At 36.3% G+C, this 13,548-nt stretch overlaps 1 protein-coding gene across 2 annotated transcripts in view; it reads right to left on the reverse strand.

The window, feature by feature from the left end:
- LOC123524830 (uncharacterized) overlaps nt 1-13,548 on the reverse strand; it is a 32,256-nt gene extending 18,708 nt beyond the window's left edge. The window contains exons 1-2 of one of the 2 annotated variants that reach the window (XM_053538399.1): nt 13,149-13,499; nt 8,644-10,991 (exon numbers count right to left, since the gene is read on the reverse strand). In XM_053538399.1, the coding sequence (XP_053394374.1) occupies nt 10,320-10,991; nt 13,149-13,205 (729 nt within the window). In that variant the 5' untranslated portion in view covers nt 13,206-13,499 and the 3' untranslated portion in view covers nt 8,644-10,319. Of the gene's footprint in view, nt 1-8,643; nt 10,992-13,148 lie in introns of those variants that run through there. The other variant, XM_045303335.2, reaches the window with a different exon arrangement.

Here is a 13,548-nt window from a genome sequence, read left to right on the forward strand (position 1 = left end):
CCATTAGTTTCTAAGACCTATCAGAGCAGAAAAAGCACAGTTCACCAAACTCGTTTTTTTTTTTTTCATTTAAAGAGCATTTTCTTCCTCCACTATTTAAGCATTTTTTAACTAAAGTAAAATTGAAGAATGATAGTACTTTATAAAACGTATTATATTCCACTTAATTTTATCGGGATTTAAGGTCTTACAGATTACAATGAATACATGGTGATATTAGTATAATATAACCATAAGTGTCACTAAAAATCTCTTTTTTTAACATGATGATATAATTACCCCACCCACTTTTTTCAATGGAGAAAACGTATTTGCATCTACAAAAACAAGGTCTGTAGTTAAGTTTTAAAAAAGTGTTTGCTGCGTTAATACACAAAATGCTTCAAAATGGAAAGAAAAAAAGTTGGGGTCACCGAGCATCTTACATAATAAAATGTGCTATGTTGAAAACTTTTATTTCAGTATATGTATAATGATAAGCTTCAACTAAAATATATATAAATCTGCGATTTACTGGGCTCTTTTGTGAAAAGACAAATAGAATTCATATTTCAGATATTCACAGAGGTATACGGTAAATCGCTCTGTCGCAACTTCCGAGCTAGTACATATCGCGAAAAAAACGTCAACAAAGGTGACTGTCATCATATTTTTTGGCATTTTTCTAAGCATTGTATCGAATATGAAAAATTGGGGAATGGTAGGCGATGTAGATTTGATTTAACTTAACAGACAATTTAAAATTGACAAATTAATTTCTGATTTGTGGTCGTGGTGATGTTTACCAAATAGTTGATATAGCGGTAATCTGGGCCATTTCGTATAAAGAAAGCATATTCATTGTCATAAAACTGGTATTAAAAAGCAAACCGACTAGGCATGAGGTAGCCCTAAGTTGGAATAAAAGTGTGTACCGAAAATCCTTTTGGTGTAGAAATATTTACCTTTTATTGTGAGAGACAGCTCTGTCGTGAAGGAAATAGTCATGTCGCTACGGAGATAGCTCTGTCTGCATGCGCTAACATCGTTTGAATTCGTACAATTTGTTTAATATTAAGTTTAGTCACTGTGGTCTTTTTTTAAATAACAAAATTTGTAGACTTACAGATTTACGTTATTGAACATGCATGTGTATTGATTTTCTTAGTATTGATATAATGATTTCATAAGATTATATTGCACAATTTTGAATCGTTATACATTCTGTTTATTTTTATTAATTATAATGAAGGCAATATTGTCATATCTTAACGTTTGGTTTCGTTCCAGATGGGTGTATTTAAAGGGCAGATTTCAGACTTCAGAATGAAAAACTCCCATAACATGTACGTCAAGATCAGAAGAAGCCATTGACAACAAGTACATTCCATAAAAAAGAAAACTGATTGTTAAAATAAGTTCATTTAAATATCCTCTTATGAACAAGGCTGCTGACGTCATTCCAACTCAAAGTTAATCGACCTCTTTCAGGAACAACAAGTAAGAGCAATAGAATGCTATAAAAAGGGAAGTTTTAAATAAACAGAAGTACCGAAAGACAGTTTTGACAAATATCACCAGCGTATTCGAAGTAATAAAGTGCAATCAGGGACATAAATAGATAGGATTTTGCAACCCAAAATTATCGAATTTCATTGCCGTAGGTAAGCCGCAAATGATCGGCAGTTATCGGTCCGTTAGATTAGATAAACTCCTTGCTTTTACTTAGTGCGGAAGCTCTTTCCTCTAATTATTAAAGCATTTCGTTTAATTAAGGGCGCTTTTGTTTGCAAAAATCCGGTTTGGGTTTTAGGTTTTGGTTTGGATAAAAAATAATGATAAACTTAAACTGGTTTCAGTTAAAATGAGTTCTTGAACAAACAGGCGGTTTGTATGAACAAAATGACGAATCTAGTAAAAATGGTGATTAAATTTATTCTAAATGGAGATAAATGACAGATTTTGTATCTAAGAGCCAAACATATTAAATAACATGTACTACTATTACCACTCCTCATGTGCCGACACTATTTAACATGTGTACATAGCAAGGCTAATTATGGCATAGACAGTTGAGTCACTGCCTTTTGCACTCAACAACATTAGACCAATTGAGTGAATACAAATGATAGTTTTTGTTAAGTTTAATGTCAGACTGACAGAATTATAGGTCATATCTCAACTTTCAATGCATTATTTAAGGCATCGGCGGGCAGCTAGGTTAAGCCACTGTCCTTTAAGTCAGCTGGATTACTTAAAAATCCACACATGAAAGAATTCTACACCCTGAGCAAGGTTTCGGACACACATCAGTGAAGGACAAATAATTTAAAATCAACTACCCTAACCATCCGGCCACAAAGACTAAGACTGAGATGTAATCATATAACAGTATCCACTATCCAGCAGACTTTTTTTTTATTTCAATTTGATGAAAATTAGAGATTAAGTGTTTTGTAACAGGGATAACTCCTAAATTGAAATCATTGCTGTTTCCTTGTTTTGAACACACTCAGCAAAGTTTGACAGTTGTGATGGAGTTAATGTGCAAAAATAGATGATGTTATACTACTCAAGGTTCAAGCAAAGCACATATACTCTGACACTGGTGCTGGACTGATTTAAGTAACCAGTTGTAATTTTAGGCCAGCGAGATGCATCTTATCTCAGAAAAACTTGTTTAAATAAATATTAATTAAGATTCTTCAAAATGGTTGACATATTTAATCTCTGACATTTTTTCTGATGACGCATTGTACATTCAAAATCTGGCAACAATGAGTTTGATGGCATCCAATGACACCCCTGACTTGATCAGATAATACTTAATACTTTGAACTTTTATGTCACTGTATTAAGGGGGGGGGGGGGGGGGGTTCAGAAACCATGGATATACATTATTAAACATAATTGATACTTATGTATATAATTATATGTATTTCGGTGAATTGAAATTTCTCTACACTACACGCAGCCACAGGAAAACACAATGAGCAGCAATGACAAGGCAGAGACTGAAGCACTCATGAAGGCCGTCTCAATGATTGAAGACTCGGCAGAAGAAAGTTCCTCAGTCGTCTTTCTTACAGATGCACTGTCTGTCATGGAAGCTCTGATCAACAATAAAGCTCCGCAGCTAGCCAGGAGAATGCAGCGCCTGAGTATAACCTGCAAAGTAGCACTTCAGTGGATTCCATCCCATTGTGGACTTGCAGGCAATGGAGAGGCAGACAAACTGGCTAAGTTAGGAGCTCAGTCAGAACAACCAACAGAACCTGTGAGTCACAAGGGGAAAATCACCATCATCAAGACACTAATGAGACAATGCATTATCAATTGAAACAAACTTGTGCAAACTTGTTTTCGAAGTTAGCATTGTAATAAATTGTACAACATTTGACAACATGGATCAGCTCTTTTTACAGACTTAATAGTCATTTTATTTTTGTTGTTGATAACTGCTTTGTCTATATTAAAATGGCTATTTCATGAGGACACGATTTTATAGATCTCAACTTTTGAAGATAAAAACGATGGTATTCATGGCTTGTTAGAAATTAATTACACAACTATGAAATCCATGAAAATTAGTCCTCCACAAGTATTTATGACTTTGCAGTGTTTTACGGCCATTTTTCTGCATATGTTAACAGGTCATAGAGCTGTCAGTCAAGTTATTTTCAATTAATATCTTGTCAGGGATAAAAAAAATGGAAATTTATTTGGAAATTGAAATGTTCATTGATATGAATAGTTGTATGCATGAAAATAAAAAAAATACTGATTTTGCTCTTAAAATTTAGTCAGACTAGGGAACTGCTTTGTATATGTATTTATATACTAATGATGTTTATGTGCATATAAAGTTATGTCAATGTGCATAGGGCTTCTTGCTAGGACTTAAACCTAGAATTCTTACAAAAGTAAGTGTGTTTCTTTACACTACAAGAAGTGATCCCTTGCTTAGCAACAGAGACATTTATTTAAATACAAAATATTGCATATGTATGTTATCCTTCAGAAACAGACATATTTACTATAAATTAAAACTTTATACTACAAGAGATCACAGAGTGATCTTGGCGCCCACCAATGTGCCATTTTTGAGTGTTCCAAATTTCAAGACTTACTGACTAGCTCAAGGTCAAATTTCATTTCCGCACACAACACTGTGCACGTGGTCAAAATTTGAAAGCTGTAGCTTGAGAAATGTGAAAGTAGGTCACTAGATCAATTTCAAGGACAAAGTTCTTTGTTACACAAAACTATGCATGTGCATCAAGTTTGAAGGCTGTAGCTCGGGAAATGTGAAAGTAGGTCACTAGTTCAAAATCATGGTCAAATTTTATTTCAGAACACAGAACTGTGCATGTGGTCCAAATTTGAAGCCTGTACCTTCAAACATGTGAAAGTAGGTCACTAGATTAATGTAAGGTCAATGTTTGTTTCAGTACACAAACTATGCTGTGGTCCAAATTTGAAGGCTGTAACTTGAGAAATGTGAAAGTAGGTCACTAGTCAAAATCAAGGTAAAATTCATTTCGTAGCACGAAACTATGCATGTGGTCCAAATTTGAAGCCTGTACCTTCAAAAATGTGAAAGTAGGTCACTAGGTCAATGTCAAGGTCAAAGTTTTTTTCAGTGCACAAAACTACACATGTGGTCCAAATTTGAAGGCTGTAGCTACAGAAATGTGAAAGTAGGTCACTAGGTCAAAATCAAGGTCAACTAATGTCAAGGTTCACCTTGCCACTCAAAACCATACATGTGGTCCAAATTTGAATGTTGTAGGTTATTGACAAGAAGACTTTAAAAGCTTTTCCCTATATAAGTCTATATGAACCATGTGACCCCTAGGGCAGGGCCATATTTAACCCTAGGGGGATAATTTTAACAAACTTGGTAGAGAACCACTAGATGATGCTACATTACAAATGCCAAAGCCCTGGGCTTTGTGGTTTGGACAAGAAGATTTTCAAAGTTTTTCCCTATATATGTCTATGTAAACCATGTGACCATGTGACCCCTGGGGCGGGGCCATATTTGACCCTAGGGGGATAATTTGAACAATCTTAGTAGAATACCACTAGATGATGTCACATATAAAATATCAAGGCCCTAGGCCCTGTGGTTTTGAACAAGAGGTTTTTCAAAGTTTTTCCCAATATAAGTCTATAACCACGTGACCCCCGGGACGGGGCCATATTAGACTCCAGGGAAAATAATTTGAATTACCTTGGTAGAGGACCACTAGATGATGCTTCATACCAAATATCAAAGCCCTAGGCTCTGTGGTTTCGTACAAGAAGATTTTCAAAGTTTTTCCCTATATAAATCTACAAATGTATGTAAATTATAGAAATAAACAAAGGGCCATAATTCACTAAAAAATTGTTAAACAAGTCTGATTTTCAGAGGGACACAACTAGGGTACCAATACATCATTCTGACAAAGTTTGGTCAAAATCCCCGTGGTAGTTTCTGATGAGATGCGATAACGAGACGGAAGGACGACGGACCAAGGACGCAGAGTGATTTGCATAGCCCACCATCTGATGATGGTGGGCTAAATAACAGTAGTTGGATTTTGGACTGTTGGAGGTCGAATAATCTTGGAACGAAATGAATGGAATATTTCGATGGTTAGAGAAACTGATTATAACGATGTATACATGCCAACCAAAGAGAATGTTTTCAGAAGTAATTATTGACAAATTATTGACAAATGAATTCGGCTGAGCATAAAGATTACCAGAAATGAACCAATTCTTATTTTTTTTTCTTTACCCGTTTCCATTTTGGTCCACACGTTCCGCCATTTTTTCCCGAACTGCAATAAATTTCGGATACAACAAACCGAACAAACCGCCTCCGGGGGCAGTTTGGTCGGTTTGACAAACCGGTTAGCGGTTTTTCAAAACAAATGACACAAACCTTTTCGAGATCAAAACCAGTTTTACAAAATAAATCGAAAGTTTGGCAAACCGGTTTGAAACCGAACTGAGTTTGTTACAAACAAAAGCGCCCTAAGGACTCCCGCATGATACACTGATCAAATTAGCGAAAGTCTTCCTTCAAAATGACTTTCTTCAATGCCTATTAAAAAAATTAAAGATCAAAACAACCTATACTCCTACTTAACTTGTTAGACCATGCTGATCCAAACACCTCTTGGGACAGCCTGAAAGCCGAAATAAACAGGTTATCATCTATCCATATACCCAGTAGGTTATGCAAGTCACGTGCTGACCTCCCTTGGATATCACAGGACATTGTCAGGAACATTAGGAAAAGGGATAAACTTTATTCCAAACTTAAAAGGTCACCCTCCAAAGACCCCACTAAAGTCCAAAAGTTTAAAGCCCTCAGGTCTAGCATCCAAAAACAAATCAGAAGTGCTTATTGGTCATACCTCGAATCCGTAATTTTTACAGACAACTCTGGTGAAGGTCAAAAGAAAAAATTCTACTCTTTTATTAAGCACAACAAAACTGAAAACTTTGGTATAGCTCCACTTAGTAGCAATGGTCAGATACATCCAGACCCAGTCACCAAGGCCAACATACTCAACAGTCAGTTTGAATCTGTTTTTTCCCGTCCACAACCACTCAGCCTTAAGCAACTATCGAAAAGTGCAGCCTCCACTCCTACCAACCAGCCTATGTCTCCAATAAGTATAAGTGTCGAAGGTGTAGACAAACTACTTCTAGGTTTAAACCCTCATAAGGCATCAGGGCCAGATGAAATCTCACCTAGGTTACTTAAAGAACTATATAATGAAATTGCCCCTCTTCTAACAGTCATCTTCCAGCGGTCACTTGAAACTGGCATTATTCCGAACGACTGGAAACATGCGGTCATAACACCAGTTTTCAAAAAAGGTCAGAAATCTAAACCCAGTAATTATAGGCCCATCTCCCTGACTTGTATAGCATCCAAATTATTAGAGCATATACTAGTCTCCAAAATAATGTCATACTTCGACAAGAACAACGTCCTTAGCCCACAACAACATGGTTTCAGGTCAAAACATAGTTGTGAGACCCAACTCATAGGTTTTACCCAAGAAATAGCAGATAATCTTGAAAAAGGTCAACAAACTGATGTAATTATTATGGATTTTAGTAAAGCCTTCGACAAAGTAGATCATCATAAACTGATTCACAAACCCAAATACCTAGGTATCAATAATAAGGTCACCGCATGGGTTAAGTCATTTCTCAGTAACAGATCTCAGCAAGTCGTTGAGGGTAAAGTCTCTGAAAGGTTACCTGTCCTATCAGGGGTCCCCCAAGGCTCAGTCCTTGGCCCCTGCCTATTTCTCGCCTACATAAATGACTTGCCCAATAGTATCAAAAGTCGAGCCCGTCTCTTTGCTGATGACACCATTGTCTACCTTACCATCAAATCTGAATCCTCTGCAGAAAGCTTACAGCAAGACCTCTACTGTTTAGAAAAATGGGAAAAAGAATGGTCAATGGAATTTAATCCCGATAAATGTGAAGTTCTTAGAATATATCGTAAAAGAAATCCTGTTATAGATCCTTACACCCTACATAATGTCCAACTTCAGTCCACTGACCATGCAAAATACCTTGGTGTTACCCTAAACAATAACTTGACCTGGTCAAATCACATAAATAACATAACATCCAAGGCCAGTAATACCCTTCGCTTCATCAAAAGGAATGTAAAGACTACCAACAGACAGGTTAAAGAAATGGCCTACAAAACCTATGTCCGCCCCCCAGGTCGAGTACTGTTCCACGGTCTGGCACCCCTGGCAAAAATATTTCACTCATAAAGTAGAAATGGTACAAAGATCTGCAGCCCGCTATGTTTTTAATGACTACCAGTATACCAGTAGCGTCTCAGATATGTTATCAGAACTAAATTGGAAGACCCTAGAACAAAGAAGAAATCATTCCTCCCTGGTTATTTTCTATAAGATAAGAAATGAATTAGTGGCTGTGGACCATCATCATCTCACACAGACACGAAATTTAAATTACTTAATTCCACAGTCCAAAACGTCGTACCATGCAAATTCCTTTTTCCCCAGGACTATCAGACTATGGAACAGTTTACCAATATATATCCGGTCCAGTCCCAATTTGCAGACATTTGTCAGCGGGCTGGACTCGCAGTCTCTCTAAATACTATAATCCGCTGATTTTAAACTGTATACTTTGGGTCTTTTATCTTTTTAATTTTGCACATAACATTTTTACTAAAACACTGTTTCCTGACAGCGCCTGCCAGTCATAATCGCTAGACGATTGTTCGGCAGTAGATAGTTGAAGTTGAAGTTGAACATTGAATTACAGGTGTACATCAAAGAGCACTGACCTTAAGACTGTCTCGTTATAAGTTTCGAAAATAAGTGTACAATTCCGAATGATTTAACAAGTTTTTCCAAAATAGCATGTTCTTTCATGTTAAATTTCAGAAGATGTATTTAAATCAATCGTTAGAACTTGGTACTTCGATTTTTCTATTGTTGTGATACGATCACCCACTGTTACAACATAATATCGTGACGTCACAACAACTTGACGTCGTGATGCAATGCATAGGACACTGCACGGATAATATTGGTATTATTTGGTTAAAATCATGATGTATAAAGAAGAACAAATCTAACAATAACAACAACAAATGCGACAAATTGAATACAAAACTTTATTCATTGACAACATATATTCTTAAAGCAACATTGTATCTGAAGGAAATTCAACAACAAATATCCTTAAGATTTACCTACTGTATCATGAATCACACGGCCAAATAAAATGTATAAATATGTGCGCTTTATTTTTCACAACTCGCCAAATATCAACTATAGTCTGTTCATTGCTGTTTATTTCCTATTATTATTTTGAATTGAATTACTTCAAAAAGACAGTACTGCTGACTAAATATTGATATAAAGGATAAAGTAATTTCTAGGCAACATTTATGCTAACTGTATAACAGATTTCTCATTACTCTAAGTTTTCCGGATAAAATTTCCTTACGCTGTCACAACTATGCAGAACTACCTAAAGAACACAAACATGTATTTGAAAAAGAAATCCATTTACACGCGTAAGCTGTAGTAGTATACCAAATATTTATATGATGAACTATATTCATGTTCTAACATGCCATGCACGATGGTGTCATACTGCTTTCGGTGTCATACTGCTTGCACGACATTCTCTTGACACATCTCTAAATGAGTTCGGTGACTAACTTAAAAACATCTTAACCCTCAAAATAGTGAAGATAATTTCATCACAGGAGTCTGAAATTCTATCAATAAGACCATAGAAGTCTGTCTTTATAAAAAATACCCTCTATATATTTTATATATATAGGGGGTATTTTTTGTAAAGATAGGCGTCTATGGTATTATTGATAGAATTTCAGACTCCTGTGATTTCATCAAAGTTTCAAATAAAATATTTGAAATGTCATCAATTATTTTTTTCAGTTTTGATTTTCATTCACTAATGGATTTTCTTTCACTAATGTAGGTTTTAATGTGGACGGACTTATACACTCCAATCTATCTTAAAGCCAGTTTGCCTAAGGCTGGTTACAATTTAATGGAGGTGTAGAAACTGTGCTGGCACAGTTACTTTATGGGATATTTTCAGTAAAAAAAATACTATCGTTGTGTTATAACAACGCCACCACCACCATCATCATTCTCATCACTATAGTCATAATCAAATATATGTATATACATAAATACAAAAGGCTGGTATAGCAAACAGTATTATTTTATCAAATTATGTCCCACAGATTATTTCAGTAATGATTTCAACTCGTATCTTACAAACATCATTATGTACAGTAAAACATACACACGAGTACTGGTAATAGAATCTGGTAAATATTGTCGGTGCGCATCACGCTAGGGTCAGTCTACTAGTTGGACTGTCCTATACCGACTAATTTAATGTATAAGCCTATACACGCAGCCGCCTTGTTTCCACAATGCAGTAACTAGCTTTTTGATAGTTTTGGGAAACGACATTTAAAGATATGATAGTGTCAGTGACTTTACTTACAGCCTTGTTGAACTAAAATTTAGCCTGTTTATATTAGTTCTACAAGGCCACAAATTCACCATCATACGAATGTCATAGAGACACTAAAATCTCAATTTTGCCCAAAAATAGACCTACGGCATTGTGGCAATAAGGCAAACTAAAAACGAAAAAAAAATAAGATTTCCCGTATAATTATTCTTATTCATGCAGAAGTAAATGTAAAACGGTGATTATATGGATATCCTTCTGTCTAAGATAATTAAGATATATTTACTGCCTGCTTCACAATATTTATTTTATTAACTCTGTGTAATTTTCCGTCCATATATTTTTATTGATTTGTGTTCACCCGTATTACTAAACGGTTTCTCTCCGTCGACCTCCCAGTCGTTATACACATGTTCGTACAAAATGTCAAAACCCTCTTTTTCATAAATCTTCTTGGAAAAATTGGACGTGCCTTCACCTTTGATATAAACTTGGTCTAAACCAAGGTTTCGCACCATATCTGTCGCTGCATGGAATATTTTTGTAGCATAACCACGCCTCTGGTATTTGGCAGCAACCACAAGCGACAGAAAATGTATTGTCTCTTGAATACCATAGTGATCAAAGAAACTAGCTTTTTCTTCACAGTAAAGAAGGTACTGCATGAGCACTTGTAATGGTTCTGGTATGGTACCTTTAAGATCTAACTTCTCATCTTTGAAAGCGTATCGTATCGTCCGAAAACCAACAGCTTCGTCCGTCTCTTCGTCTATAAGCATCAGCGAAAGGTTGAGTTTCAAAGCATCTAACCAGAACGATTCTATTACCTCGCACCATGGGGCACCTACGGATTTCATTAGAGGCTCTTGAGGTACGAAATGTTCTCGACACAACTGCAATGCTTTATCGTAGTATTCTTCAGTAATTCTTATCAACTTAAAGCCTTGAATCTTCTCAAACTTGCTTTGTGTCTTTTCAAATGCCTGGAAAATAAAATGTGAACACAAAATTTCATGCAAAATTTTAAATATAAGTCTGGCTATTTGCCCTTCGTAGGATGTGTTAAGATAATGCCTGTAATAGAGAGTAAGTAGCTCATACAACAATATATAATGAGTTACTTTTTATTGAAATATCAGTAGTAAACGAGTTAAAATAAATCTTGACAGAATCATTTTTCATGTGTATGGAACTTTCAGGTGTTTTCTCTCGTGCTGAAAAGTCTCACCTACTACTCTGTGAGATTATTTATCAACGAATGCTTCATTTATCAATGAATGAATGCAACCAAAGCATAGGTTTCGTTTTCTATTCGACTATTTGTAAAAACCAATAGTCTAGCACTAGTTGTAGTCGTTATGGCACCCCGCCAAATGTCTCCCCGCCGAAAGTCGTTATGGCGCTCCACCAAATGTCGCCTCGCCGAACGTCGCCCCGACAAACGTCGCCCCACCGAATGTCGCCCGGCCAAATGTGTCTCGCTGAATGTCGCCCCGCCAAGCGTCGTTATGGCGCCCCGCTGAATGTCGCCTGCCGGGTGTCTCCCCGCCGAACATCGCCCTATAAAACGTCGCCTAGTCTGACTTTTGGACCTGTATTTGCATGGCACTAGCCGCATAATCGAGGAAGTTAAAACAGATTTCTCTATGAGTGTTAAATTCCTGCTGAGATAAGATCTTTTATGACGAACACTTGCCCAACCCCCTCACCCAAGTCAACCCCCTCACCCAAGTGTGGTATGGACCTTTCAGATAGGGATCTGTGTTTGCTCGCACGACAGTCTATCTCACTGACGCAATGATAAGGTGCTTTTTCTAATGTTCGACACATTTGTTATCTGGCTATAAACACTAGACGGGAGAGTGTGCGGACGGACGGAGAAAGCACGCACTCACGCATGCACGCAGCCACAGACGCATACGCATTGCCCTCTATCTATATCGTGTATTTTAGATCTCGGGGTGGGGTGTGTATGTAAGGCGATAGGGGTGAGAGTGAGCGATATTCTCCGATAACATTTCATTAGGGACTTACAATTATTCGGCTTACAAATACCGGTATTCCATCAATATTAAAATGTTACTTCCTTATATCTCGAATTTAATATATACTATGAGTATCATGTCATTCCGGAAGGCGAAAAGACGACGTTTGGCGGGACGACGTTCAGCGGGGTGGCGTTTGTCGGGGCAGTTTGGCGGGATGACATAACGACGTTCGGTGAGGCGCCTTGACGACGTTTGTCGCTGCAACAGAACGAAATAAACTGAAAAGCAAAAATCACACACCATATCTCTGTCAATCTTTATATCTTGATATTCAATTGTTAGTAAGTCAAAACTTAGACAAGTAACTCAACATTTCGAGTAAGTAAGGCAAAATTTCGAATTTCGTAAGTAGAAAATTCGAGAAGAATCTAAGTGGTTGAAGTTTTAATAAACGAAGAAATTTCGAGATATTAAGTCGAAATTTGAATTCAGTAAGTCTAAAGTTACTCGGACTTTGGAGTAAATGAATTTTCTAGTTTGCTCTTCGGTCTGATTACAAACTTCCCGAATATAATAAAGAATATATTTCTCAGTACTTATAAAAGAAAATAAGAATAGCTTAATATTCTAATGCCTCCTTTAGGCTATCTTGGTTGCGCTGAACTAAGAAAGATAGAATAAAACTTAACTTTGAAATCAGAAGCTGTTACAAAATGTATATGAAAATGTGAATTATTTCAGTAGCCTAATCACTGTCAAATAAAAGAGTAGAACATACAATATGTTGAAATTTAAAAAAAATGAATTCGACTTACAAATATTTCAATTCTTAAGGGAAGATAATAATACAAAAGGTGAAAGGTCATTAAAACATACGGATGTTCTTATACAAAGTTATTAAAACATATGACATGTTTTGAGGCACCTTAGAAACAGTAAAATGCATGTTTCTCTAGTTTGCAGACGCAAATAATTAGAAGAAGAGAAATAATGCTATGTTTTCAATTAGATATAGTAACGAATCTTTCTGTTCCCCGCAAATAAGTAACCGCTTGCTACTGCCCTGTATCTAGATTACGCATATATAAATGCATTTGAGAAAACCCCCGATGATATACAATGACAATAGCTGGTATTCAAGTAAAACCTTACCTGTTTAATGTCATCTTCTGTTAGATCCTTTATGGAAATGTCCCTTCCTTTTCCCATGTTTTCAGCAGATAAAACGTAGAAACATAAAACCTTACTTCGTTGCAGAAATCACAGTATATAAATGTAAATTTTAGGTCATAAATTGGCACAGTATATAGGTCAATAAAAAGCACACTGAAAAATCATGCAATCGGGCGATTTGTAGTCACATGCGGCGATATCAAAAATAGTCATCGCTGTCCTGTAATAAATTATAACACTGGTAATACGCCTCGCCTAAATTTTATACGATAGGATTTTACAACTCCGAATATTTCCAAAACCACTGCAGGAAGTGCATGGCTTCCAGCTTCTACTTTCATTACGTATCTATAGGATAGATCATGAATTGGTTCGTCTA

Source organism: Mercenaria mercenaria, chromosome 3 (assembly GCF_021730395.1).
Source record: "Mercenaria mercenaria strain notata chromosome 3, MADL_Memer_1, whole genome shotgun sequence".
Lineage (NCBI taxonomy): Eukaryota > Metazoa > Mollusca > Bivalvia > Venerida > Veneridae > Mercenaria > Mercenaria mercenaria.